The sequence below is a fragment of the Paramisgurnus dabryanus genome, chromosome 6 (genome assembly GCF_030506205.2).
Source record: "Paramisgurnus dabryanus chromosome 6, PD_genome_1.1, whole genome shotgun sequence".
In the NCBI taxonomy this organism is placed as follows: Eukaryota; Metazoa; Chordata; class Actinopteri; order Cypriniformes; family Cobitidae; genus Paramisgurnus; species Paramisgurnus dabryanus.
In genome coordinates, this window is record NC_133342.1 from 44,319,483 (window position 1) to 44,346,462 (window position 26,980).

The 26,980-nt window shown below is 40.1% G+C and overlaps 1 protein-coding gene and 4 non-coding genes across 5 annotated transcripts; 3 read left to right on the forward strand and 2 right to left on the reverse strand.

The window, feature by feature from the left end:
* Window positions 1-108: 108 nt before the first annotated feature.
* Window positions 109-220, reverse strand: trnal-caa (transfer RNA leucine (anticodon CAA)). The gene is made up of 2 exons: window positions 183-220; window positions 109-154 (listed from the first exon to the last, which is right to left on the reverse strand). It is a non-coding gene; the product is annotated as a tRNA-Leu (tRNA).
* A 144-nt stretch (window positions 221-364) lies between these two features.
* trnar-ccu (transfer RNA arginine (anticodon CCU)) lies at window positions 365-437 on the forward strand. Its single transcript has one exon. It is a non-coding gene; the product is annotated as a tRNA-Arg (tRNA).
* Window positions 438-8,252: 7,815 nt separating this feature from the next.
* trnal-caa (transfer RNA leucine (anticodon CAA)) lies at window positions 8,253-8,364 on the reverse strand. The gene is made up of 2 exons: window positions 8,327-8,364; window positions 8,253-8,298 (listed from the first exon to the last, which is right to left on the reverse strand). It is a non-coding gene; the product is annotated as a tRNA-Leu (tRNA).
* A 144-nt stretch (window positions 8,365-8,508) lies between these two features.
* trnar-ccu (transfer RNA arginine (anticodon CCU)) lies at window positions 8,509-8,581 on the forward strand. The gene has a single exon. It is a non-coding gene; the product is annotated as a tRNA-Arg (tRNA).
* Window positions 8,582-13,590: 5,009 nt separating this feature from the next.
* On the forward strand, window positions 13,591-15,566 carry LOC135767329 (uncharacterized). The gene is made up of 8 exons (XM_065276970.1): window positions 13,591-13,598; window positions 13,676-13,879; window positions 14,046-14,150; window positions 14,234-14,399; window positions 14,497-14,591; window positions 14,717-14,870; window positions 15,009-15,135; window positions 15,274-15,566. The coding sequence occupies exons 1-8, from the start codon at window positions 13,591-13,593 to the stop codon at window positions 15,564-15,566; spliced, it is 1,152 nt and encodes a 383-aa protein (XP_065133042.1).
* Window positions 15,567-26,980: the final 11,414 nt, after the last annotated feature.

The following is a 26,980-nucleotide window of genomic DNA, read 5'->3' on the forward strand; positions in this document are numbered from 1 at the left end:
CCCTTTCAGATGTTCCAATTGATGACAGTGCTTACATTTGAAAACTTGTTGTGAATGAGATTTGCACCAGAACTATGATAGTTTCATCATGCCTCGCCAAAAACCTTCTGTCAGAAGTGGGATTTGAACCCACGCCTCCATTGGGAGACCAGAAACCTCACAAACTGAGAAGGTCGGACAACCTTGAGTCTGGCGCCTTAGACCGCTCGGCCATTCTGACACGGCTCATACATCCTAAAACTGATGTTACCGTGTCCAAAGTCATGTCAGTTCTCTGTTCTCCCAACATGTCATGCAATCCATTGTAGCATGTCTGTGTTTGTTGATGTTCCAACAGAACATGATCCATGATCGTCACCCCAAAGCCCCAGTGGCCTAATGGATAAGGCACTGGCCTCCTAAGCCAGGGATTGTGGGTTCGAGTCCCATCTGGGGTGCGCTTCAGCAGAGTGGTGCAGCGGAAGTGTGCTGGGCCCATAACCCAGAGGTCGATGGATCGAAACCATCCTCTGCTAAGAGCCCTTTTCTTGAAGGCTTGCATGGCTCTGGCTCTGAGAAAAGGCTGGCAGAATGTTATCCCGTTTTCACCATAATTGGAAAGGCAGCTGTACTTTATTTCTTAATTGCAAGTTTATTCAAGACACCTGAATCATTGGCATGGTGCCAACAGTCTACATCAGAGTGGCCTGCTTTGCCAGGGACTGTAGGTTGAGTCGTGTCCGGGCTGTGCTCGAGCAGAGTGGCGCAGCGGAAGCGTGCTGGGCCCATAACCCAGAGGTCGATGGATCGAAACCATCCTCTGCTAGGTGTACTTTTATTAAAAGCCTGCATTGCTCCGGCTCTTAGAAAACGCTGACAAAACATTACGTCGTTACACCACGTGTCCTCGTCATTGGAAAGGCAGCTGTACCTTATTTCTTAATTACAAGTTTTTCAAGACACCTGAATCCTTGGCATGATGCCAAAATTCTACATCAGTGTGGCCTTCTTAGCTAGGGACGCTAGGTGGAGTCGTGCCCTGGAGCGTGTAAGCAGAGTGGCGCAGCGGAAGCGTGCTGGGCCCATAACCCAGAGGTCGATGGATCGAAACCATCCTCTGCTAGCAGTCCTTTAGTTAAAAGCCTGCATGGCTCTGAGAAAACGCTGACAAGACATTACTTCGTTTCACCATGAGTCCTCATCTTTGGAAAGGCGGCTGTACTTTTTTTCTTAATTACAAGCCTATTCAAGACTCCTGGTGACTCATTTATGAAGCGCGCGTAGGCACAGATTTGATCGTAAAGTGTGCGTCCCCCAAAATCTACGGCAAAGTCCATATTTCTTAAAACTGTCTTTGACGTGGAAAAGTGCCTAGTGTGGGATTTGATTTTGTTTTACTAATCGTGCTGTTTATAATCTTAATTATGTGTATTGTTATAACAAAGATTTCTGTGCTGAATACAAGAAAGTTGTCTGTGTGGTTTCGGTTGGGGGAGAGACAGCATATGCTGAGGAATTTACGCCTGGCATGGATCAAGATAAGAGAGAAGCCTGAGGGGGAAAAGCAAACAGGCAACTATTTTATTAACTAATGCTTTAATATTCACAGGATAAAATATGCAATGTATTTCTTACTTAATCAGTATTAATCATTGAATAATTGATGTAATAAATATAAGATGTTGTCTTTGATAAATTTGTATTAACCAATGAAATGAAGGTTGCATATAGAATAACTTAATGGGGGCATGGCAGCTCAACCTTGAAGAACAGAATCTCCTGTGTGTGTGTGTGTGTGTGTGTGTGTGTGTGTGTGTGTGTGTGTGTGTGTGTGTTTTCTTTCCTAACAGATGGTTTTAATAATGATTAAAGTGTTTCCTTAGAAGTAGTATTGCAGTAAAAGATTTAATATGTGTTTATCTATCTAAAGAAGTTAATGTGTGCCTTATTCATATAACCAATTTTACGAATAATGAAATGATGTCATGATATTGAAATATGTTTTACATAATAATCACTTTCATCTTACAGCTTATGTTTTTTATAAATGAATGATTTGTTTTTAAGAAAGCAATATAACATGCTATGTGAAGTCAACCATATGTGGAGTGGAGGAGTACTAGGGAGGAACGGCAGGGCTCCCAGGGATGAGAGGAGAACAGTTTGTTCTTTTTTGTCTATGTGTGTCCATCTTTGCCTACAGGCTAAAATTGGGTGTGGTGATGGAGTCAGATGGACGAGGGGAACGGCCTTTGTGGGTGGAGATTTTCTGAAGAAAGATCGACGTCACATATTTTATAAATATGCATGTTACTTCCTGAGCTGGTCGTTAGTCGCTTGCTGATTGTAGCCTTGAGACTGCCCAGCGCGCTGTTAAACTTTTTCATATCTGATCAATAAATATTTGAACTTAGATATTTGTATCTTTTGCCTTTCCTCTAAATTATGAACATGCAAATGGACGCCTTAAAGTCCAACAATTGGTGACCGCCGAGATTTTGTGGAGGGAAAGGAGAGAGTGAGAGGAAGGAGGGTTTCACATTGAAGAAACCAGAGTAAGGGAGGGCTCCATTTCAACACAAAATGAGCGCTCTACTAAAATAAGGTAAGCAGAAACCTGTTGTATCGAATTCTGCTATTTGGATATACCAAATTACTTGTGTTGATAAGGAGATCCGAACTGAATTACAAATTTAAATTTTTGTAAATTGATCAGAGTGAAAAACTTTTATTTTTATAGATATTAAGAGATTAATTGAAATTGGGTTGGAGGCCCTTAGCGTAGTAGACGCTATAAAGTACCAATTTGGGTGAAAGGCCCGTTAGGTGAAAATCCTACGAATATTGTAATTTATGGTTGGAGGCCATTAGTGCATTAGGCGCTATAAAGTACCAATTTGGGTGAAAGGCCCGTTAGTTGAAATTCCTACGAATACTGTTAATGGCGGTGTAAGTTAACAGAATTAAATATAAGGTTGAGGATTCCTTTAATACATTAGGTGTTATAAAATACCGACTCGGTTGTAGCCGTAGGGGGTGTACAGCAGCCCGTGAGGTGTAAGGCCTACGAATACTGGAAAAGAAAATTGACGTCTTACTGTTATTGTTGTGGTTTTGTCTGAGAAATTGTATTGTAATAGTATTTGTACCGTGTATTGAACGTTGATATATATTATGGCTGAATTTCAGAAAGAGTGTGATGACTATGTGTGTTCACCGGTGTATGTGCCATGGCTAAAAATAATTCAATTGATGATGGCCCAAACTGATCCTAAAGATGTTAAGAAAAGACAGAAAGAGGTTGCATTAGTTAGGGGAAGTTGACAGTGGTGCAGCTGCAAAGCCAAAGGAAGTTAAACAAGGAAACAGTCAGCCAGACTCAAGTATGACACCTACGGCTCCTCCTCCAGCTCCACCCCCAGTGAAATCGATCTACCCCTCCTTGCACACACCTCCTCCTTATGAGAAAGCCAAAGCCCCAATGAAACAGCCTGTTTTTCAAATCAATAGCGGTGAATTGAATGTAGATGTAGATTTTATTTGTGTGAAAATGTAGTGTGTCTGTGATATATTGAGTCTGTTAAAACCATAAATGGGATTAAGCAAAATCTAGCAGAAAGACAGAGGCGAAGCTTTGAAAGAAAAACAACAAATTAGAGAAAAGAGTAGAGACCAAGTTATTAAATGTGGAAATGAAGATGAACAATTGAAAAAGGACAGAAAATTGTTAAAAGGTGAATGACACAGATAAATTGTATAAAGGACAAAAAGATTTAACAAAATGAAGAGGAGTCTTCATCTGATGGTGGAAGGTGGTCACAAGATACATTTTATTTTTAAATTGAAAGGCAATATTTTGCATGGGTCAAGCTGAAACCTTGTGGGCTGATTATTCCCATCCTTTGACATTCAAGAAAGTAAATAAAAGCTGGCAATGAAAAGACAGTGGCAAAAACTGTGTGTGACATCAAAGTGTTGGAGTTGCAAAGAGAGAAGTAACTCATAAACTGGACTGAGAACACATTCTATTTGAATGGGACTATACTTGAACTCAAGCGCTGAAGGGGGCACTGCATATGGTCAGAGACATTTACAAGGATGAAACACCAAAAAGACTGAGTGGAATCCAGAAAGACTCACAAAGACAATAATGTTCTTGGAGGCAAGAGAAACTGGACAATATTTCACTGGACACTGAACTTTTTCATCTTCATACGGGCCTTTGAGTGAAAAAGGGGAAAGAGTAAACAGCCGTTCAATGTTTAGTAAAGACCTTGTTACTATAGGGACACAGACAATCTTTATGAGAAAATCAGCTAGACACATTTAAAGGCTGATCAAGAACTTTGTTGTTAGGTGTGACTACCTGTTCTGAAATCAAATCAGACTCCTATTAATCTGACAGGAAGAAATGCATAATTGAATTTGGTATCTACAGAGGAAGTCAGAATTCCACTGATGGTACTGAGCTAAAAAGTAAATATATATGGCATAGAACAACTATGGCAGAAAGGAAATTAAAATAGATAAAAGAAATACATTGAAAAAGAAAAAAAGAACACCATAGAACACTATAAAAGGTAAACAAGAAAAGCTGTGACAATAGAAAAATAACTGATTATTGTAACAAACTTTGTATTTAAGGAAATTGCCAGCCCAGACATCATATATGTGCATGAAGGTGTTCACATGGCAGATCTAATCACTGAGGGTGAGCCAAATGATTGGATACCATTGACTGATATACAAATTATTATTATTGTAATTAATTATAATTGTTATACCATTGACTGAAAAAGCAAATAAATTGAGAGATGGTTTGTTCGCTGTACCACTGACAACTACCCCACCGTTAATCACACTGTTTACAGATGGTTGTTGTTTCAGAGCAGCAGATGACACATTGAAGGCAGGCTTTGCTGTGGTTGAGCAAGTTGTGGGTGATTTTGTAACACGACTGAGTGGTAGATTGAAAGGTAAACGGTCAGCACAGAGAGCTGAAATGACAGCTGTTATCAAAGCCTTGCACTACACTGGTGAAGAGAGGGTGATTGTTTATAGTGAATCTGCATATGTGATTGGTGCAGTATATATGGAACTGACATATGGCAGATAGGTGGGTTTGAAACCAGGAAAGGCCGGCCTATAGTAAATGCTAGCAAAGCCTGACACATACTACAGGCTGTGAAGGTACCTAATGACGTGGCTGTTGTCAACTGCCTAATAAACCACTTATATCCCCAACCATGGTTTCCCAAGACAAAGTTAGATCTGACAAAATTGACAAACACGCACTGGAATTGACATATAGTTTCGGGGCTGCTTATCACCCCAATGTTAGAGCAAAGATGAAATAATGAACCTGACTTTGACATTAAAACTTGACTTGACAAACTATGTGCACAGACAAAAATAACATGGCTTGACGTATTACCAATTGCATTAATGTCTATTCGCTCTTCTGTTAACAGGATTTCTGGTTTCACACCCTTTGAATTGCTTACAGGTCGACAGTTTCCAGGTCCAAGGCATGACGTGGTGCAGGATCCCATCCTGCCTCTAACACATGACGTTTCATCTGACAAACTAACTGCTATGATTGAACATTTTTCCTGACAGGCTACCACACAACGAAATTGTGAGAACGACCCAGCTGTTAAAAATGATGATTGGGTTTCTAACAGACACAGGTGTGGACCTGAGGACTCAGGTCCAAGAGAGGGAGAGTGTTGAAAGTGAAAGTGAATCAGCTGGAATACAGAGAGGACAAACAGGAAGTGAAACATCAGTGGTAACACATCAGTGGTAACACTCACACAACACCAACAACAAAGTCAACAAACACTCTGTAAAATTGTGCATAAAAAAGGTGACATTTTTTCTAGCCCAGTAACAGAACCCCTAGCACACTGTGTAAGTGCAGATTGTGCCTATGGGGCAGGTATAGCCGTACAGTTTAAAGCGAAGTACGGTACACAAAAGGTTGTAAGACAGAACAAACACACAGGTGAATGTGCAGTTACGGACGACGGCAGCTTGATTTTTCATTTAATAACAAAACAAAATTGTACTGATTTACCAACATATGAGAATTTTACCTACAGCCTCAGATGTATGAGAGAGTGGTGTGAGAAAGAAAACATAACAAGTGTATCCACTCCCCGGTTGGGGTGTGGCCTGGATAAATTGGATTTCCACAAAGTGCTGGAAATCCTGACAGAAGTGTTTAGAGACCTGAATATCACAATTACCATATATTCATTATAACTTGGGTAACTACATACCATATTGACCTTTGAATTTTGACCTTTGAATTTCTTAAGTTTCTTATACAATTCTAGAGTATTAATTTCATATTTCATTTTTCTTTTCCTTTTTGAATTTACGATTGTTATTTGAGTATTAGCCAATAGGCATAAGTGTATTTTTTCCACAGAGATGAAGCTATATGCAAATTGGAAGGTTCTGTGGGCCCTAGGAGTTATAACTGCAATTATAGTCACCATAATATTTGGCATAAACAATGGAGATCCCTGTGTAACAGACTGATAGTGTCTGAAATAGAGAAAAAAGAAAATCCACCCAAATACAGCATGCCGCTATTAGGCCTAAAGAACCTGGAGGATGATGAGGAGAAAATGTGTGACCTCTTTCAGAGGTCAAGAGAGGGAATTGTGGGATTAATCTTAATTATGTGTATTGTTACAACAAAGATTTCTGTGCTGAATACAAGAAAGTTGTCTGTGTGGTTTTGGTTGGGGGAGAGACAGCATATGCTGAGGAATTTACGCCTGGCATGGATCAAGATAAGAGAGAAGCCTGAGGGGGAAAAGCAAACAGGCAACTATTTTATTAACTAATGCTTTAATATTCACAGGATAAAATATGCAATGTATTTCTTACTTAATCAGTATTAATCATTGAATAATTGATGTAATAAATATAAGATGTTGTCTTTGATAAATTTGTATTAACCAATGAAATGAAGGTTGCATATAGAATAACTTAATGGGGGCATGGCAGCTCAACCTTGAAGAACAGAATCTCCTGTGTGTGTGTGTGTGTGTGTGTGTGTGTGTGTGTGTGTGTGTGTGTGTGTGTGTGTGTGTGTTTTCTTTCCTAACAGATGGTTTTAATAATGATTAAAGTGTTTCCTTAGAAGTAGTATTGCAGTAAAAGATTTAATATGTGTTTATCTATCTAAAGAAGTTAATGTGTGCCTTATTCATATAACCAATTTTACGAATAATGAAATGATGTCATGATATTGAAATATGTTTTACATAATAATCACTTTCATCTTACAGCTTATGTTTTTTATAAATGAATGATTTGTTTTTAAGAAAGCAATATAACATGCTATGTGAAGTCAACCATATGTGGAGTGGAGGAGTACTAGGGAGGAACGGCAGGGCTCCCAGGGATGAGAGGAGAACAGTTTGTTCTTTTTTGTCTATGTGTGTCCATCTTTGCCTACAGGCTAAAATTGGGTGTGGTGATGGAGTCAGATGGACGAGGGGAACGGCCTTTGTGGGTGGAGATTTTCTGAAGAAAGATCGACGTCACATATTTTATAAATATGCATGTTACTTCCTGAGCTGGTCGTTAGTCGCTTGCTGATTGTAGCCTTGAGACTGCCCAGCGCGCTGTTAAACTTTTTCATATCTGATCAATAAATATTTGAACTTAGATATTTGTATCTTTTGCCTTTCCTCTAAATTATGAACATGCAAATGGACGCCTTAAAGTCCAACACTAGCGCCATGTCAGGGGCTGAGCAGACGCACGCGCTATTGCTTGTCAGATTGCTGTAGGTATTTGGAAATATAAGCCATTTTTGCTGCTCATAAAGGATTTAAACATTGACAGGCGCTCTTTTATATGTCAGTGGCATTAAAAAGGCATCGATTATAATTCCGCAAGTGTTCAGCTGTGCACAATTTTAAGGTCAGAAAAAATGAGGCCTACGCGTGCTTTCTATGGGTACCTTCGTTTTATTAATAGCAAGTGTGCGCTTTTGAGAAAGGGGCCTGATCATCAATGCCATGGATGTTGCACATTTCTAGGAGAGAGTCTGAAATTGGCACATTCAGATCCACCCGTTGCCTACGTGATGTTAATGAAAGAATTAATTCAGAGCATGTTGTGGGAACGTTTGAAATTGGCCCTTTCAGATGTTCCAATTGATGACAGTGCTTACATTTGAAAACTTGTTGTGAATGAGATTTGCACCAGAACTATGATAGTTTCATCATGCCTCGCCAAAAACCTTCTTTCAGAAGTGGGATTTGAACCCATGCCTCCATTGGGAGACCAGAAACCTCACAAACTGAGAAGGTCGGCCAACCTTGAGTCTGGCGCCTTAGACCGCTCGGCCATTCTGACACAGCTCATACATCCTAAAACTGATGTTACCGTGTCCAAAGTCATGTCAGTTCTCTGTTCTCCCAACATGTCATGCAATCCATTGTAGCATGTCTGTGTTTGTTGATGTTCCAACAGAACATGGTCCATGATCATCACCCCAAAGCCCCAGTGGCCTAATGGATAAGGCACTGGCCTCCTAAGCCAGGGATTGTGGGTTCGAATCACATCTGGGGTGCGTTTCAGCAGAGTGGCGCCGCGGAAGCGTGCTGGGCCCATAACCCAGAGGTCGATGGATCGAAACCATCCTCTGCTAAGAGCCCGTATTTGCGTGTGTGTGTGTCTGTGTGTGTGCTTCTGTGTTACTTTATGCAAGTAAAATAGTAGCATATGCAAGTATAATAGTAGAATATAGATTATAAATGAAAAAAAGATGTGCGTCAAAGTTGTCTTATCTGTCCATACAGGTGCATGGGTGGTGTGGACCTTTCCAATGCCCTAATCAGCTATTATAAAGTGATCCACAAAACCCAGAAGTGGTAAAGGCCTTTTTTATCATTTCTTAGACATTGCCATTGTGAATGCCTTCCTGATTTACAAGCATATACCTAAAGGTAAAGGGGAGGTGCCAATGCACCAGAAGGCATTTAGTGAGACACTAGTGAGTTGCTGGTAGCGGCTGCTGACATGCCCGCTCCATCGCCCACTTCACACAGAGCACATCACAAGCCTTTGCATATAAGTGGAGACAGCACCACAGGTCGTCTAAGGTGCAGGCACTGCCATGCAAAGACAACTGTAAAATGTGCCTTTGTGCTTTTTGAAAAGCCGTGAGTGTAATAACGAGTGGCATGTTGCCAATAACCTGTAATATTATTGTAAAATTTCTAAATAGTTTTTTATATACATTGATATATTTAGATTGTGTTTTTTCTAATATTAAAAGTATTTTATTACTATAGAACTTGTTTTGTATCTTTATTTTTACAAGTATAGTTTCAAGAATTTAGTTTTTTCAAGACTATAAAGTGTTTATGCTTCATTGACTATGTGTCAGCAATTATTGACAGTAAATTTGGACATGAAATAGAGTAGCTCTAAGTGTAACCTTTCATTAGAGCCCAAAAATATGATTGTACATTGAAGCATTCAAGAAAAACAGCATTTTATGTCAATGGTTACAAAGGGCCATTTGGTGTCTCCAAGTGCCCTTTATAGAAGGCCGCCTAGACATAAACTTGGATAAACATGTGAAAAAGACACATTTTCTAAGATATTGTAATCAAATTTGCTTGGTAAAGCTTTGTAAGGCTTCATGCTATGATCTGAATGTGTTTTCCAGCTAAAAGCTCCCCATTATTAGTCATCTGCAGGCAACTGTTTACAAAAAAAGTAGGCAGAATATTTTTTCCCCCTCTTTCAGTGTGTTCTATTACTTTATAACAGTAAGACTTGCAGTGAATCTGACTGTATAGGAACAAACTTCAGAGTCTTACCTTTTGTCAGGAACTGCCCGCCCGGTCGCTCTATTATGACCGAGCGAGACAGTGGGGAACGAACCCAATCGCAGACGAGGTTGGGGAACATGAAACAAGACTTTATTAAATGACAAACACAAAGCAAAAACCCACGATGGGGAAAACAGTACTAGAAATAATACAGACTAGACAGGACTGACTCTTAACAAACAGAACTGGACTCGACCCAAACACGGACTGGACACAAACCGATCGACGCGATCCGGGGAGACCTGACAGACAACATTATCAAGGACATGACAAACACATTTAAATACAAAACGCACGAGCACCGGATTCTAGACAACAGGGCATTATATAAGGGAACAAATAATTAGGGAACAGTGGAAACTAATCAAACATTGATGGGAGAGCTAACGAGGAGACGAGGGGGGTGGGGACACAAACGAGACACAGCAGCACACAGACCAAACAAAGGCCATGTGCTGCAACACAAAATATGGGTACCGCCACGATCCTGCCACATGACCATAAACAACTATGAATAACTATGACAGGAGGGCAGGATCATGACAGTACCCTCCCCTTAAAGGGACGCCCCCGGGCGTTCCTCAAGGGGCTACACAAGACAAATCACATGACAAGACTGACACAGGCATGACATAAAATATAACAGCATGACAGATTATATGAAAAACAATACTAGTAGACATCATGGGTAAACAATACAAAAGTTCACACTAGGGAGGCACGGTAGGCCAAGTTCTGGGTCCAAGGGGTGCAGGCGAGGATAGGAACAAGGGATCTGGAAAGTCTTGACACAGGGGCATGACAAACTTGACAAGGACTGGAAGTACCGACAGGAAACAAAACTGCAGTTGCTGCAATGGCAGTACAGACTGCGCCGGCTGGCTGAAGCTGTGGCTGCGCCGGCTGGCTGAAGCTGTGGCTGCGCCGGCTGGCTGAAGCTGTGGCTGCGCCGGCTGGCTGAAGCTGTGGCTGCGCCGGCTGGCTGAAGCTGTGGCTGCGCCGGCTGGCTGAAGCTGTGGCTGCGCCGGCTGGCTGAAGCTGTGGCTGCGCCGGCTGGCTGAAGCTGTGGCTGCGCCGGCTGGCTGAAGCTGTGGCTGCGCCGGCTGGCTGACGAGACTGTACTGGCTGTGCTGGCGAAATCCTCCCCACTCTCTCGTTCAGCTCCGGCGAAGACCCTCGACGGCTTGCCCTCCGGGCTCCAGGCCATACTTGGGGTGGCCGGTTGGCCCCACGGGCCGAACGATGGAGTTGGACCCACAAACCGTGGATCAGCTCCTGCTGACCCACGCCTCGTCCGCTGGGTTCTATTGTGGCTCGTGCGTTCTGTCAGGAACTGCCCGCCCGGTCGCTCTATTATGACCGAGCGAGACAGTGGGGAACGAACCCAATCGCAGACGAGGTTGGGGAACATGAAACAAGACTTTATTAAATGACAAACACAAAGCAAAAACCCACGATGGGGAAAACAGTACTAGAAATAATACAGACTAGACAGGACTGACTCTTAACAAACAGAACTGGACTCGACCCAAACACGGACTGGACACAAACCGATCGACGCGATCCGGGGAGACCTGACAGACAACATTATCAAGGACATGACAAACACATTTAAATACAAAACGCACGAGCACCGGATTCTAGACAACAGGGCATTATATAAGGGAACAAATAATTAGGGAACAGTGGAAACTAATCAAACATTGATGGGAGAGCTAACGAGGAGACGAGGGGGGTGGGGACACAAACGAGACACAGCAGCACACAGACCAAACAAAGGCCATGTGCTACAACACAAAATATGGGTACCGCCACGATCCTGCCACATGACCATAAACAACTATGAATAACTATGACAGGAGGGCAGGATCATGACACCTTTCAAAAGACATCAAAATCATGTCACGGTGATCCGTGTCATGTTTTGTTTGTGTCTCCGATTACGTCACCTGGACAATTCACGGACTGATTCATCACACCTGTTCCCTGTTAAGTGTTGTGTATTTATACTGCTGTCTGTTTCTCACCTGTCGCCGGATCATTGTCATTGTCTTTACGTTTATGTCTGTTCCTGTGTTCCATGTACTGCGTGTTCCTGTGTTATGGTTTTACTCCTCGTGTTTTGTTTCTGTTCATTTTATATTAAACGTTATTTATTTCATGGTGAACCCTGCACTTGCGTCCTGATTCCTGTACCCAGTCATGACAGAATGATCCGGCCAGACTGGACGCAGCGGGTTCACGGAGGGCGGCTCCCCCAGGAGTTTCGTCGAGGGGGAGTAGTGACATCGGGGTTCATTCCCCATCAGCCCCGATGTCTCTTGGGGACCACCGTGAGCGATCGCTCGCTCCTGCGAGCATGCGGGAGGAGGATCGGCCCAGGCGGTCCCCCAACGGTTGAGTCGTCGTCGACGGTCCCTCGGAGGACCACCATCCTGCTCGCAGGGGGATCCGGAACGGACCACGCCCGATCATTTCCCCGGGGTGGCTACCGAGAGAGGGTCTCTGTTTCCGCGAGGGGATGGGAGATGACTTCCGGGGGCAGCTGATCGTCGGCGATTCCCAGGAGGGGGGTAATTCGTCTGCCTCGGTTCTCGGAGCGATCGCTCCGGTTCTCCTGCCGCAGTCCGGCCTACCGTTCCTGTTGGTCTCATCCCGGCGGCTGCCGGCTTCGCCAGGGTCCCCAAGCCCTCCACCCCTCCCTTGGACTCTCGCTACCAGACTTTTGTGTTTGTTTTGTTTATGTGAGTGTCTGGTAGCCACTCATAGAGGGAGGGGTCATGTCACGGTGATCCGTGTCATGTTTTGTTTGTGTCTCCGATTACGTCACCTGGACAATTCACGGACTGATTCATCACACCTGTTCCCTGTTAAGTGTTGTGTATTTATACTGCTGTCTGTTTCTCACCTGTCGCCGGATCATTGTCATTGTCTTTACGTTCATGTCTGTTCCTGTGTTCCATGTACTGCGTGTTCCTGTGTTATGGTTTTACTCCTCGTGTTTTGTTTCTGTTCATTTTATATTAAACGTTATTTATTTCATGGTGAACCCTGCACTTGCGTCCTGATTCCTGTACCCAGTCATGACAAATCATGCATATACTCCAAATACTTCAAGAACAGTATGCAATTTACTTTGGGTATGTTTTTTTTTAGGCGTTTTTGCAAAATATAGCAGGATTGCAAAGGGGTAAAAACACTACACACATGTTAGAAGTCCATACAATTTACTGAACATTTAGAACTGAATAAGAATGTTTTTTGTAAAGTTAAAAAAACTGAAACAGCCAGTGCTTGTTTAGATCTTGCAAAATACTTGGTGACCAAAGTATTTAAAGTGACCAATTAAACAAAATACTTGATTGGAGTTTGGAAATAACCAATTGTTTTAATTGGGATTTTATTGTATAATACTTAATCAGTTATCCTTTTGCCATTGTAGGATGAGGGACAGTGTCCCATTTGTTTAGACACATTTTCACAGACAGAGTTGCCCATGCATGCAAGTGTATGTGGAGATAGGTAATTTTTAATGATTTGAAAAGTTATTTCATTTACAGACATTTAATAAGGTTATGTATTAAAAACATGTTTTAAGTATTATAAGTGTTATAACATGTTGTAAATGTTATAAGAAGTCAATCTAACCATTGGGTATATACTCAGTACATTACAGACACTGGATTATGAGAGCAGTCCTCCGTGTTGCACACCTGTACAGCAAAACCAAGGCCCAGACATGAAATGGTACAGTCTATTTATTACATTTGAACAACTCTGAGACATCAGAATTCTTTACTAATCTTTTTTTCCTGTTTTTATAGTCCAGATGATGTATTGCGTTTGTTGGCAAGTAGGGTAGATGACAGCAAGGATTTCAAGATCTGTGTTTCTCGAACTGACTTCTATCAAAGAGCTATGGTGCAGTGGCAAAGACAAAAGAGAGGAACCCCAGGCAATACTTTGCGTGTAACATTTTTGGGGGAAGCAGGTTTTGACACAGGTGCCATTCGTAAGGGATTTCTTTCAGGCAAGTCAGGTTCACAATCGCCTTATTAGGTTTTTATATTCATCGTAGCAATTTAAAGTTTAGAAAAACAATAAACAGTTACCACGAGTCATTATGAGATTTGGTATGTTTTAATGTGCTTATAATTGTACAATGTAGTAAATTACATTCTTTTTTTAACATGTACATTTGATTGGTGAGATTGAGAAACACCTCTTTGAGCACAGAGGACACCAGAGGGGGAAGAGCCCCATCTACTCCCTAAGTAATATGGAGAAGGGATTTTTTAGGTTAGTAATATTGTACATTGTAGTAACATGTCAGTTGTCATTTTTGCATACAACTAAATATTACTTTGTATTCTTTCTTTCAGGACTGCTGGAGAAGTGTTTTCTGTTAGTCTCGCTCAGGGTGGGCCTGCCCCCCGTTTCTTGAGGCCGTGGTGCTTTGATTATCTCTCATCTGGGGACTTGGATGAATCAACTCTCACTATAGATGATGTGGATGATGCTGAACTTTATCATTTGATTAAAAAGCTAGTAATTTTTTCCAAATAAAATCTGATTTCATAAAACCTTTATTTCTACGCAAGCACCATTTGCCACAGTTTACGTTTTTATGTGTTTTCAGGTGGAGGAAGAAGAAACCGATCTCTCTGCATGGAATGATCAAATAATTAACTGTGGTTTTACTGGGGCCGTTAAACCTGAGAATAAAGAGGCCATAATAAGGTCAGAAAAAGTCATATAACTTCTTTACATTTGAAACCTTGCAAACTGTTTTAATTTTGCTGCCTTATACTGATTAGCCACAACACTGTCTATATTATGTCAGAATTTTCTGGTTCTTTTTCCAGATCAATTGTGCTTCATGCAACTCTACGTTTGGTCCCTTTGTTGAAGCAAATCGGAAAAGGTCTTGAAGTCTACAATTTTGTAGACCTTCTGGAAAACCATTCAGGACTTTGCCACCAGTTCTTTGTCCCTGATGTGGTGGATGATGATGATAAGGTATCAATAACTGGAAAAGAAAATATGCCTATATATTGTATTACATAAATGTTATTATAGTAATAAAGTAGCTTTGGATAAAAGCCAAATGCATATATGTGTAAATGTACCTGAAAATGGATGGGGTTTTTTTCACAGGCTGATGCAGACTACATCATGCAGAACATTCTTCCGAAAATGTCGGAGAAGGGATCAGTACGAGAGACTTATGAAACAGCTATAATCAACTTTCTGCAAGACTTTCTCCAAGAAATTGAAAGCTGTGGTATGTATGAACTGACAGAGTTGATTTAGTATACATATTGTTTAAAAAAACTGCAGATTACACAAATTAATGTCAAAATGTAATTGATTTAATTCAGACAATACCAACCCTAGAGATAACAAGTTGTTTTGCTTGTAGAGGATAACCCTGACAGAGACATCCTGCCCTTAACTGTCCCCGGTGTTATGCAATGGCTCACTGGCCAGGGACACAAACCTCTTCTAATGTCAGAACTTAAAGAATTCAAAATTTCTCTTCATTTTGACCATGAGTGTATGCAGAGGATGCCAGAACATAAAATATGCTTCCCAGTTGTAAGTGCCTGTGCCAGAAAAATTACATTTCCCACAGTACACATGGGGGACTACAGTTCTTTTAAGTCAGTCATGTTGCAAGCCATTCAATTTGACAACGGTTTTAACAGAATTTAAAATGCTACTAAATGTATGGAATTGTACATGTTCGGGGAAAAAAAACTTTTATACATTGGCAAATGTTCTTTATGGTTTTGAAATTTACTGTGTATGTGTAGAGAACACAACGTGTTACATATTGTAAAATTTGATATCTTAATGCATGTGTTTAGAGAACACATGTTGTTATAAGAGCCTTTTTCTGCTTTAAATATAGCAAATACAGAAAATAAAACAAGTATGCAATGTCAACTTAAGTTTGTTTATCTAATTAAATTGGATGTTAATTTGCTTGTAAGTGGATCATTTGTTCACTAGTCATTTCAATGATTGATTTAGTGTCAATTAAGAATGAAGCAGTACAAAATTTAAAACTTCTAAATACTGGTCTCTTCCATAGTTTTGAGAGTGTGAGGTTGGGTTAAAAAAGTTTGAATTTGGGCCTTAAGTTCTTCAGTTAAGGGGCATTCGACTGGAGGAACTACAATTCCTGTCCACGGCTGGTCAGAGATAATGTCTGTGTCCCAGTCAGAGTCGTCGTCTTGTGCAATCTGCTAAAAGTTGGTAATAGTTTATGGACATTGGGACAATATCTTGCATGAAAACATTACATACATTAAAAGACAAATTCTTAAAATACCTCAGATGGGACTGGAGGAGTGACAGGGTTTTGCAGTAGTCCAATTTCCCACAACTGTTCTGGGCTTCGATTACTCTCTGTGCGGAGAGGATGGTTATTCCACCCAATAGTAAAGGAGTCAAGGCTGGCCTGGAGACGAGGCAGGAACACAAACTGACAACAAAAGAGGTGAAGGCTGTTGGTTGGCTCTAGTAATCCTTCCTCTTCAAGGCTGTGCAAAACATCGTAATAGATGTTTGTAACTGCCATCCATATGTCACGCCAAAAGCGCTCAATGCTAGAAATGGAAGAGAAAACAGTGTGTAATGTTGAACACAAATCATCATTCTTAGAAACAGAACACTTTAAAATGAATATCAAGCTTTAACTAACTTATCTTGCTGCTTACCGCTGGTTATGTACGCTTTTCCCTGAAATGTAGCTTCCCCTGCCACAACCTCGCACAGAAAACATACATCTGGCGATCTCTACATTTTCAACTCCTTGGTCTCCTCGAACTCTAAATGCAAAAAATTAAATATGACCAGGTATTTTAGAAAAGAAACCTATGTTAACCATGTTTAAACAAGCAGGGATTTATTTACATTTAGCTTATGCTTTTATCCAAGGTGACGTTCACAAAAGAAGGAATCATTACTGGAGGTTACAAAGCATTCATACACACTCATGATGTAAGTTGTCTTACCTCAAGGGAAACCCATGTCTCTCCACTGACTGAAGGAAAAAACCGAGGGCAGTGGATGACTTGTTATCTGTTGCAGCTTCAAGTTACATGATCTGAGAGACATAAAGTAAAGTTAGACTTACGCATTCCATCAGAAATTTGATTTGTACAAAATTTATAGGCCAACAATGCATTAAAGAAAGAGAAAAATACCTTTCTGGAGTACCCATCAATGGCACCAAATATCACAAGGCCATATCTGATAAAAGATAATCTGTTATTACCTGTTGAAATGCGTATGTAAACTGTAGAGAGAAACTCACATGCATAATAAGTCATTTTTAAGGATTAAAAATATCAAATAACAAAAAAATTTTGGGCATTACTTATATTCCTTCATACATTTTCAAAGAATTTAAATAGAATTAGAAAACTCAGAAACTCACAAATAATGACTTCAAAATCTAATGTGATCACAATATGTGATATTTTCACAGAAAGGGTCACATATACTTTTCAGTAGCACTACATCAATGGCTTGACACGCATAACATACCTTATCAGCTTATGGTTTGTGTCTACGTGAACAACATGAAGAGGGCCCTTGACGGAATAAGTCCTTCTGACTACACATCTCAATTGTGTAATTCTTGCAAGTATTCCAGAAGAGTCCACTCGATGCATGGAATCCCAAACTCTTGTCCATGGCACACGATTACCCAAGGCTTGTAAGTGTCCCTTCATCATTCTATGGCCTAGGTGTGGACTTTTAGCTTTGATTGACCTCACTAGGTTGTCAAGTTCTTCATCTGTGATTTTACTGTAGGTGTCCTTTAGAGAAATGCCATACTCAGTGAGGCGACGTTTGATTGTCCTTGTTGAGACACCAAGAAGCTCGGCAATACATGGAACAGATAGCTGCATATTAACTAGGTACTGAAGATGTTCTCTGGAAATAATACACTTTGGGGGCCCCTTAACTCCAAATTCCACTTCAAGGGCAGTAACAGGTTCATTGTTATTGTCAATATGCCTATCCACTGTGTTTTTCAAGGTTGACAGTTCGCCATTGAGTTCCTCTGGGACTGAAATTTGATCATACACTGATGAAATGAAGAGAATCTCATGACCGCATAAGAACTGCAAATAATCTAAATCTAGGGGTAGGCGACTCATTGCATCCTGCAGTTTGGATAGCAGTCTTTCCATGATCATCCTTCCCAGCTGGTGACTTGTGGCATCATTAGGTCCATGGACCTAAAGATAAGAATTTATTTCATTAAATGTATAAAAAATTATTTACAAATTGATATGCGAGTCAGCTAAAGTTAAAACACCCTTGGGAGTTTGGCTGGTGTGTGCGTGTTGAGTTCTGTGCATGTATCTGTGTGTGTTTTGTGCACGATTGTTTCTTATTTGAGTGTTTCACGATTCTGATCAGTAGGAAATAATGCTCTATGTAAGCAGTTCGAGTTTGAGTCACTTATAACGTGCATTTGAAAAAACAACAGTCGAACATCATCATCATTATTATTATTAATATACTTTACTATCATAAAAATACATGAGAAGGTTTTAGGAATATTGATAAAATGATGTCCATATGCATTTCCTAAAACTAGTTATGTGTGTGTTGCAGTTACTCTGTCTCAGATCAAAGAACATAGGGGTCACATGACAACAGAACATGGCGGATGCAGTTACGTATGTCTGAATGCTATTTCCACCACACATACTATATTTTGCCTTTTTTGTGGATTACAATAAAAGATTTCAGATTCAAAAGGCCTCTACAGGCCCATCTCCATAAAAAAATGAGATTATGATGTTCATTGAAAGTTCTCCACACATAATAGCTTCTTACTCAAATAATTTTACTGCAAAACCCCGTTAAATGCCACCCTCTGGCCGGTCTGAAGTATCTGTTATTAATAATATAGGAGTCTAATAATAATAATAAGAAGAAGAAAGCAATCAATAATACATACCTGTGATCCATCACCCGCATGTCTCTGCTCCGCCATTTCGATCGATCCACTCGGTCTGGGCTCTGGGCAGTGTTGCCAGATCTCGCGAGACAAATAAGCAACCAGGCCTGTGAAAACAAGCCCAAAACAAGCGACTTTTCTATTCCCCCCCCGTCCGTCCGTCCGTCCGTAAGCCTCAAAAAACACAATGCTGTTAGATTATTTTGGTTACAGCTGTGAGTGATAAGCACGCGACACGGCAGAATGTTGCTATGGTTATTTCTGTGTCAATCATCACATTTTCGGGAGTGAGTCTTGTTCCGTTCAGACATGAAACGAACATTTAGGGGATTCACTCCCGCATTTAAATGCGGTTGTCATTCCCGAAAGTTTGCAGTGTGTACGAGACCATTGAGGAGAACGGGACTGCATTTTTTATGTTTCTATGTGCTATCATGTTGTACGAGGTCCGCATGGTGTGCACGTATTTCACACTTAACTGATACTCTGCACAGTGCTTTGAGTCGTCCCACACGACAGGTTGTATCCATTCTTTTACTCCTTTCTCTTTCTCCCAGTCTTTTCCCACTTTGTCCCAGGCATTTGTTCCTCCAAAAAATTCTCCTACAGTTCAGTCATTCAACACCAGTCTCAACTCGCGCGGATTAATTTAAAGTTTACATCACTCACTGACTACGTTTTCCTAACCAGAAAAAAAACAGATTGCCCTGCTCTGCCTCTGATTGGCTAGTACTCGTTGCCATCTGGGTCAGAGCCAATTATAAACAGGTGTGGGTGGGAAAAAACTGCTGTCTCCTGTGTGTATGGGGAAAGGGGAGAGACGGAGAGAACAGGCTAGACAAACTCCTACGTTTAAATAACATATAGAAAATATCTGATTGACAACTTATTATGGAGCTGGGATCAAGCCCAAAAAAGCAACTACACTTTAGAAACAAGCCCAAAATAACGCGACCCGCGACTACCAATATTTGTAAGCGACTTTACAGAAAAGCAAGCCCAAAGTCGCTTATAATAAGCGGACTTGGCAACACTGGCTCTGGGGCTCGCGCTGATGACGTAACGAGAAGGACGCGCCTTCGTCCCTTGTACACACCTCAACCTCTTGACCCCTCCCCCACGTCAAATCAGGGACACAAAGCGAGGCGCAAAGAAAAAATGAAGCGCAAAGGAAAGCTTGCACCGCAGGGGCACGGATGACTGAAACGCATATTTAAAGGAGCAGCGCAAAGGGAAATGTGTTGCAAAGTTAATGCGGCTGAAGTTTTAATTTGCTAAACTTTATATTTTCTCTCAGTGGTAAACCTTTCTTTTGCAGTTATTTTTTTTTACTTGCAAAAAAGCATTTTTTTTCTCAATACTCTATTTTTATTTGCAAAACATATATATATTTTTGCAAAACATATATATTTTTTTGCAAAACATATTTTTTGTTTGCAAAACAATGTTTTATTTTGCAGATATATATGGCCCTATTTTGAATCCATATTTAATACCTTTCAGGGACCTTGACTTAAAAACACTTTTTTTTCTGTGCAGAGTGGCTGGAATAAACTCCTGTGGCCATTTGTGGGAGGTGGTTTGCCAAAATGCAACACTTTTTCTCCCCTTGTTTACAAACACACAACAAAAATTGACAAGAAATGAGGTCAGAGACCTTTTTGAAGTTGTTTGGAGTGAGTCCGGGAGCAACAGAAGAGACCAGGAGGAGGACACCGTCTTCCAGTGGGAGTGCTGGCTGATGTCAATTCAAGGTATTAATTTCTTTAAATCTACACACTTGTAATTTGTATTTGCTTCTTGCCTTTAACACTTTCTACATTGTGAACGTTGACAGAGGAAGATATGGGGATATCCTTTGAGGATCTCTTAGTTTTTGTCACTGCAGCAGATTCTGTCCCTCCACTGGGGTTTCAGGGAAAGTGCACAATTAATTTCTATGAACAGGAAGAAGGAACAAGAAGAATTCCTTATGCCTCAACCTGTACCCTGACTCTCTACCTACCAAGAGGTGTGTCTGAGGAGGATGAATTCAAAGACCTGATGTACACCGCAATTAAGGGGTCTCTTGGATTTGGAAAGGTTTAATAATTACTTGTTTAATAAATGGTTCCTAATGTTTTTGTAAACATCTGAGTATGTTTTTTTTGTGTAAATATTTTGGGGCAAGACTTAAGTGCATGGGCGTCGGAACCATTATACGTGGGTGGGACAGGACCCACCCACTTTTTAAGACCAATGATAATGGACCCACCCACTTTTTCTCTAATTTAGCACATTTGTCTGTTCACTTATTAAAGCGCTGTTGGTCCAAATCCATTCCACTAGAGCAGGGATCCATAACCTTTGCTTTTTTACACCGCGGACCCGTTTCAACTTTTAAACATAATTCGCGGGGGTGAGTGGACGCTGAGTTGCTGTTCGAACATAGTGCTGAAAAACCTCCTTTGCCAAATTTATAACGTTTTAAACAGAAGTAAATTTCAAACAACCATGCACTAGGAAAATTAATAACTGCTTTATTTATAGTATATTTTCTATAGACGTGTAAACCATATTACAGCGGATTATTTTACTTTCATTGTTTCACGAGTTTGCCTGCCCATTTAGTCTTAATAATTAACGGTAAACGAACTTAGCTTGCTGTTCTTAAAGGCAGCTCAAACCTTAGGTCGGACTCGAGCCCCAAGATCAAGACACAGAAGAAAAGAGGAGGAGATGATGAGGAGAGATGCCAGAAGAATTGCGTCTGTCGCGGAGGCACAGAGACTCCCGTTTTGCTTTTAATGATAATTAACACAGCACTAAATGTGGTTCCTTTCAAACGTTAAAAGTGTAGGCTACTCGTTAAAATATTATTACTGCTGTAAAATAGTTTATTTTGATTATGGTGCCACGATCGCTGGATAATTTTCAAGTTTTTTTTACAGAAGCCAATTACTTTTCATTTGCGATATGAACGTCTTTACGTATTGTTATTATTTGCGAGGTACATTTGCAGATAATTCATAAAGTCATACCTCTGTTTAATCGATTGTGTTTTAGAAGTACACATGCTCAAACTCTTATGACAGCATTGTTTCCCGACGGATACCATAATAAAGTGATCTCATTTCCAGAATCTCACATTTAAACACCTATTTGCATTAAGCTTTGTATAGTTAGAACCCCAGTAATGCTTTTGAATGGTCATGCATAATTTTCTCAGTTGCCGCTGAGACGGGAGAAATACAGATTTCAGTGTTGCACTTCCTTCTTTCAATGATGTAAAAATCCTCATTTTGCATCATTGAAAGAAGGAAGGCCAATATCTTTGTTGAGGGAGTGAGACTACAAACACCCCTTTTCTCAGTCAAATAGGCACCAAATTCTAAATGTATGTTACATTTCGACTACAAATATGACACACTTTCAATAAAGATAAATTTTTCTATGGGTGAAATGCTCCTTTAATAAATCCACACTGAATTGTCAGGTGCAATTGTCATTACAATTTCATTTCCCTCAGAGTGAGCCACATAACAGAGGACATGTAAGGGCTTTCTCTGCCTTTAAGACATTGTGCAAATATTTCAAATTAATCTATAGCAGAATAAAAGTTGGCGTGTGTGTGTGAGAACTGTGTATAATTATGTATATATAAATAAGGACGCATGTATAAAAGAAAAAAATAAATTTGTGTATATTTATGTATTATATTATACATATGTAAACATTTCTTAAATAGATAAATGCACACATACATGTGTCTATATACACAAAGTTATTATACCCAGTACACAGATGTATACAAAAACTTTTATTCTGCTATAGATATAGGAAAGCATGACAGCTGATATCTATGACACTGTACACATCAAGTATTAACAAAGACTGCAAAAGAGCACAACGAACTTTCAAATGAATAAGATTTATTTTAAACAACTTTACTGTTTAGTTACTGTACTGAACACATTAGCTACTGCATTGCGTTTAACTTAGAGAGCACCTATTGTCCGATTCACGTTTTTATTTCCTTTGGTGTGTAAGTGCGTTTTAGTAAATGTTAATGATATGCAAAATGTACAAACCTCAAAGTAAACAATGATGTGAGTGATCATCACCAATGTAAATCTCTTATCAAACAAACAGATGGATTGTAGGCAACAGTTTACTTCCTGGGATTGGTGATGTAGTAAAGACATTGGCTGAATCCGAAATCGCATACTTACTGTGTAGGTACTGAATTTCACTGGGTACCTACTTAACGTGCGCTAAGGCAGTATGTACGTTCGCGTTAAGTATGGACAGCATTCGCAATGTTGACGTTATCATGTGACATATGACGTAGTAGACTTGTTCGAGTTCATGCGGAACCACAAGAACCGACAGGAGATTGACATCCCAATACCGCGAGAGCAACTCGAAATCAGACTTCTCCGTATGATTTCTGGAATCGCTCTCACGGTACTTTGATGTCATCCAGCTGTTGGTTCTTACAGCGGTGCATAAACTCGAACAAACCTAATAACAGCCATGAAAACGTATGCGTGTGTATGAGGGACAGGTGCACTAACACCTGATTGCATCAGTAACTTGATCTGTAACAGTGTTACAGATATATTACACATTATTTTGTAGTGGACAAAATAAGTAAAACAAGCAGATTGTAATTTAATATCTATTGACAGATGACAGCTGTGCTTAAATACAAACTAGACAATGCAGGCAATGTGATTATATACATTTTAGTGAAGCAATCTCTTGTATTTACTAAAAACAACAGGAAACATGAATAAAAAATGAATGAATAAAACCATCACAATAAATGAAAACGTATAGAAGTGAATCCCATATGAAACAAAACTTTATTCAAATGTATTTTTGTAACAAACCATCACATTTACTGTCAGCTCAACACAGCTGTGACAATTCTACAGCTTTATTTTCATGAATCAGCTGAGCACTTTAATTGTGGTATATCCTGGGTCTGTGCGTGAAGTCAGGGTGCTGAGGAACAGCCCTGTGTGTGTATCGAAATCACCCGATTGGCTGGTCTCCGGTCGATTGCTTTGCTTTCCCGTGGCATCATGGGAAAGCTGGGATAGAAGTGTCCATCCGATGCACGCTTCAGAATCTGGGCGGACTCAGTAGGGCATCCGGGGATTTCTCGCCTACTGATTTTATGGATACTGAGGATTCGGACGTACTACTCCGTTCACGTGCTGTTTCCCCTACTACATTTTCAGTAAGTAGGCGGTTTCGGACAATACTTAATTACACGTTCTTCTGAATCTCGCGAGAAATAGTCCAAAATCCCGCTAATTCTCGCCTACCCTTTTACATATACTGAGGTTTCGGACATACTATTCGTTCGCCTACTGCTTTTTGCCTACTATATAGTATGGCAGTATGCGGTTTCGGATTCAGCCACAATCATAATTCCTCCCTTCTTTGACATACAGCCTGTAAATTATCTCCGTTTAGCACTGCATCTTTCAAACTGGCTGACATCAGAGGTATTCAGACCAATCACAATGTAAAGATTAGCTGGCCAATCAAAGACACAGAGCTTTTCAAATCCGTGTGTTTTAAAAAGAGAGTGAAATCTGGAGCTACAAAAATGTACGGTATGTGGAAAATAATGTGTTTTTAACCATAAATCACACAAACACATTATAATATACAAAAATACACAAAACAATGTCATTGTTTTTTAGCAATGAAATGAAAAGTTTGTAATGAAAATCAACCATAGTTTCATTCTGTGATGAACTAGTCCTTTGCTATTGCCTATGTCAAACGAGATGTCAAAAAAGACAAAACATTACGAATGATGTCCAGTCCAAGTTCACCTTGTGCACCACCAAGTGGATCAAATTGTGCATGAAGTTGTTCCAGGCTTGCATTGTCCAAAGTGAAGTGATTTTGTACTGCTACTCTCTCTGGCCAGTCAATCATTACTGATAGGTTTTCTCTTTGTTGAGGTTCTGCATCAGTTTCATGTGCTGGCTGGGTTGTTCTGGGAAAAATGTCACGCATTGCCGTCCTTCTTTGTCCTTGTTGCTCCAAGCAGCATCTGACAAAAATCTGCATTGGTGTCTGATGCCTTTCAGTTCTTAACCCATGGTTGTTCCATTGTTGGGTGAAGGCAGTCAAGTCCCTGTTGATCCTTGGCAAGTAGACATAATGAAGAGCCCATAGGTGCATTTCATTGTCTATGTCCACTATACCTTCACTCTCCAGAAAGTTGAATAGGTTATAGTAAACGTTGGTTAATCCCCGCCACATGTCACCCCAGAGCCTCTCAATGCATTGGTTGTGAGTGCTCCTGCCTCTGATAGCACTGCCTCTTTCTAGACCCCTGAAAATGTTCATCAACAAACAGACAGCATTGTTTTCTCCACCATGATCTGTTCTGACCCTAGAAGGAACTTCATACCTGGCCACAGCATTAACAAAGCTATCCAACACAGTGCTGCTGCGGTTGTTGTTTGAGGCATGGAGAAAGACTACAAGACGACTGTACCCATCTATACCAGCATGGATGACAATTCTCCATCTAAAACATAACGGAGAAACACGGTTATATTATAAGAGACATTAAAGAGAAAAATACATTACAGTACATCTTCATACAAACATTTTCATAATGGGAGGTTCATAAATAGGTTTTTACAATGTCAATTATATATTTTTTTTTTAAATACATGCATAAAAAGCATAGATGTGTAACCTTCTGATCTCTACCATATCAATTTATGGTTGCCATCAAGGTGCCACAGGGAGTTTGGTCCAGCAACTCTGTATAATTGTCTTTGTGGTCTTTGAGACATTGCCCTTAGTGCAGCCGCCCTAGGGTTGATTCGAGCTAAACTCCTCCTGACTTTGTCTCTCTGCACCCGAACTCCAGCCGCACGTAACTGTGCTCTGACAGCCTCAGATCCAAGCTGGTCATTTCCAGCCGTAATATATCTGATAATTTCGTCGAGGGCATCATCAGTAACATCAGAATATGACAAAGCACGATTCAAATTGAACTTCCTGGAAAAACAAATATGCAAATATAACAATTGCTGATTATCAAGATAATATTGATAATTGCGTAAACATTAACGTTCTTGTAGTTTAAGTAGGAGATCATGGCACTATAGTCATGCAAAGGTCATGAGTTTGATAACCAGGAAATACATAAATTGAAAAATAGGCATGACTTGAATGCAAATATATAAATAAAAATTTTCATTTCATGTGCATAATCCTTTAAAACAAATTTGACTGACTTCATGCGTCGTTTGACTGTAGCCAGAGACACTTGCAAAATCTCCGCTATTGAAGGAAGATTAAAACCACATTCAGACTTCAGAAAAGAAAGTTGCTCTTTGGTGATGCTGTAATGGGGCGGTCCTCTGTCTCCACTACAGGTAAGTGGAGCCAGATAGCTGGAACTTGCTGCAACAATGATAAATAATTGTGACTTAATAGAAATCATAGGATTACAATGAGTGGTTTATGAAGAAGCACAGTATTAATGGAATAATATAAGTGTTTTATGCTCTTTGTTTTAGTAGGATAGAACCTTATGTCAGGACAGCAAATGTAATAACCACAATCTAGATATGTAATCTTTACCAAGTTTTTTTGAAAAACAGCTGTTTAATATCTATGCCCACTTATAAAAAAACAATACTGTCACTACAGATTTATATTTTAAAGATAATTTGTAAAAAATTATGTTCTGTAAAAAACAAATCAGTATTGACCAATGTTAAAAAAAAACTGGTGGTGTTCTTGCCCTAAACTGTTTTACAACTATTGGCTATAAAGTATCATGTTGCTAAATTCAATGCTGTGTAATGTTTTACTTACCTTGTTGCTCATGCTGTCTATGTGTGTTAACTTCTGCTATATATTCTGCTATATCGCCGAGTAACCGATCTGCTGCAGGTACATTGATCAGCCTTCCTCTTGCCCATTGAAGGCTTCGTTGCATTGTTTCCAGTATTAAATCAACATAACGCAAAACATTAACGTTAATAAAAAGTTTTTTTTACAAAGTTACAATGCCACTGCCATACAGTTTGCCCCCAAACTATCTGAACTCCTTCAGCATTGGCAAATGACTTAAACTATACTTAAACACATTTCTCCATGTTCACAG

Bases quoted from the DNA above. Each gene is read 5' to 3' on its own strand.
- LOC135767329 (XM_065276970.1), top strand. The intron at 13,880-14,045 runs AGGCAAGTCAGG...TTTTTAACATGT, and splicing joins ATTCGTAAGGGATTTCTTTC to ACATTTGATTGGTGAGATTG. The intron at 14,871-15,008 runs GTATCAATAACT...TTTTTTTCACAG, and splicing joins TGGTGGATGATGATGATAAG to GCTGATGCAGACTACATCAT.